The 2,991-nt window shown below is 41.4% G+C and overlaps 1 protein-coding gene across 1 annotated transcript in view; it reads left to right on the plus strand.

Annotated features, from left to right (window-relative positions):
- The first annotated feature begins 689 nt into the window (after positions 1-689).
- The window catches only part of smyd2b (SET and MYND domain containing 2b), a 10,994-nt gene continuing 8,692 nt past the window's right edge, over positions 690-2,991 (plus strand). The window contains exon 1 of the mRNA XM_060883188.1: positions 690-986. Within this exon, the coding sequence (XP_060739171.1) occupies positions 814-986 (173 nt within the window). The 5' untranslated portion in view covers positions 690-813. The remainder of the gene's footprint in view (positions 987-2,991) is intronic.

A 2,991-nucleotide genomic window follows, 5' to 3' on the forward strand; every position in this document is an offset into this window, starting at 1 on the left:
ATCTATCTATCTATCTATCTATCTATCTATCTATCTATCTATCTATCTACCTATCTATCTATCTATCTATCTATCTATCTATCTATCTATCTATCTATCTATCTATCTATCTATCTATCTATCTATATCTGTATTTCTGTCTGTTTGTCTATCTGTCTCTGTCTTACTCTCTATCTATGTATCTATCTGACTTGCTCTCTCTCTCTCTCTCTCTCTCTCTCTCTCTCTCTCTCTCTCTCTCTCTATGTCACTTTCTCTCTATCTCTGTCTGTCTCTGTCAGTCTGTCTCTGTTTATCTATCAATCTTTACATCAAGCTGCTAATCCCAGATATTCCAGATGTGTAGAGTGTGAGGAGAAAATCTGTGGCAGATGATGTCCATGGAGTTGCTTTAAGGTGCCTGTATGGGCGCATATGTGAATGGGAAGGGATGTGGCAACAACAACAACAACAACAACAAAAATCTTATGTGTTGTGACAACAAACCACAGCCTGCTCTTTATAGAAACGATGTTAATTACAGGTCGATTAAAAATAAAAACGCGCACAAAAACGACACACTGCACATTTTACTCTGGTGAAACGGAAATAATCCGGATGGTGTGTGTGTGTGTGTCGTGGTGGGCGGACCATGGACTTGTCCGCTGAGACAGGTTTCTTCCTGTGATGTAGTGTGTGTGTGTGTGTGTGTGTGTGTGTGTGTGTGTGTGAGAGAGAGAGAGAGAGAGAGAGAGAGAGAGACGCGCTTTTCCATAGAAGAGAAACAGAGGATTAAAAACCCGTTGCGTATTTTCATCCAGGGTCATCAGAGATATGACGGCAGACGGTATTGACGGCCTGGGGCGCTTTGAGAGCCCCGGTAAAGGCAGAGGACTGCGCGTGAACAGAGCGTACCGGGTGGGCGAGCTGCTCTTCGTCTGCCCCGCTTTCTCACACGTGTTATCGGTGAGCGAGCGCGGATACACGTGCGAGCAATGCTTCACGAGGTGAGTCTCATCTCTGTTTGTATGAACACGCGTAAAATGTTAAAGATTTCGGTTTAAAGTTAGAGATGCCCCCGTGCGCGCTGGGGCTTGAACGCGTTGCTGCGTCTTTGCGCACGTCTTTGCGCGTGTGTCACACAGCCGTCTGCGCGTCTGCATCATTACACCTAGTGTTTAAGATGATCAGCATTATTATTACTTCGATTTAAAGAGTGCAGATCAGATCTTTTTTGCAGATCAGGGTCATTTGACATTGACAATTATATCAATGTAGAGTTCATTACATTTTTTATTGCACACTGCAACAGTACCCACGGAACCCACTGTACTCCAGAGACAAAAAATACACCTAACAATCCTACATGCACCAAGTTCTTTACAGGTTCTGCTGCTGCTCATGACTATAAACGGAGTTTACACCATGTAGAGTTTATTTGATGACTTTTGCACTGTATAACATACATTAAAACTATACTTTGCAGGGATCTGGTTACACATGACCACACTTGGCCATGGCTTAAGCTGTATAAAGATATTTCTGGCTTGTGCTTCTGTGGCTCCTCCTTTACTGAAGTGGCAGACATTTGGGTATATTTCCTATGGCGAGGCAATATGTGGTTATGTCATGTCACAGAGTTTGCTCTTGGGAAATATGCTCTAGAGAAATGTTCAAACTGTGCTGATCTTACAGTATTATTCAGTTCACTATATACAAGCAGCCCTAATTGGGCACGATGGGAGTCTTAATTCTGATTGGCCAGAAGGCATGACAGATGAGTTTACGCTTTCTTGAAGCTTCATTTATCTGCTGAAGAAAACGTTTTTATTTTCATTTTTCATTGCCACGTCATTTTGTGGTGCTAAGGATGTTAAAGCCTTGAGGCATTCTGATATATTTGCTGAAGGTCTTTTTAGATAGAGGGCAGATATGGAGTCAGTGCAAGGGCATGTGAGTGAAGAATTAGGACAAGGCCTTTCAGGGATGCTCACCTTCACAAGGGGAGAGGAGAAGAAAGTGTCATGCATCCTGATTACTGCATTGCAGAGGCAGCCTAATTTCTCCTCCGTCTGCTCCTGAATGCACTGGAGCAGAATAATAACAATACTGTAACGCTTTATACTTCAACCTGAAGGGTCCTGATGCGTGTAGGAAGGAAGGAGACTGCTCATGTTAACTAGTAGCAGCTTTAATGACTTCCTTTTCACCTTAAAATACGTTCATAACAAATGTTTATATGTATTCGTTCTGACTGTCGGTGACAAATTCCAGGTTTTCAGTGTGTGACAAGTTGTTTGAACGTCACGTCATGTGCTTTTGTTTTATTTTTGTTTCTCCTCCCCAGTGTGCTTCTTGATGTACTGATGTTAAGCGTTCCGTTTATTAGTAATGAAATTTCGTAAGAATTTCATACGAAACTTGTGTCCACGTCCTAGTTATGTGTTCATGTTATCACTTACCTTGTAGCAGCTGTGAAAAATTAGATAAAAGTTGTTCCTACACCAGATCATCTCTTTTCTTTTTCTTTTTTTTTTTTTTTTTTTTAAATTTTTCTCCTCCCCTCCCTCATGTTATGCTGTATTTCTTCTTCAATCCCTGTCTTCCTGTCCTGTCCCCCCCTTGTCATATTGTATGTATTGTATGTATGGACAAGGCTACTGTAATTTCGCTGGTACCTGTGACCAGTGACAATAAAGACTACTAGTACTACTAGCACTACTACAACCTCTGTCTCTTTAAGTTAACCAAAAAATTCAGCTCGTCACATTACCAGAAACCCTGTAGATGTTCCCATGGTGAAAAAACTTCCAGCTTTAACTCAGGCCGCTACAAAACACAGACGAATAATAAACATCGCCTCAATGAAAACCGTAGTTAGTCAAAACAAAAGGAAACCTCAGAGTGTCCCACGTACAAGCATGCTATAGAAAGCGTTAAGATTTTATTACGAATGCATTAATACAAGCATGTTAATGGAAAACTAATCAACACCTTCTGAGCATCCGTAAT

The sequence above is a fragment of the Tachysurus vachellii genome, chromosome 12, assembly GCF_030014155.1.
Source record: "Tachysurus vachellii isolate PV-2020 chromosome 12, HZAU_Pvac_v1, whole genome shotgun sequence".
Classification (NCBI taxonomy): Eukaryota; Metazoa; Chordata; class Actinopteri; order Siluriformes; family Bagridae; genus Tachysurus; species Tachysurus vachellii.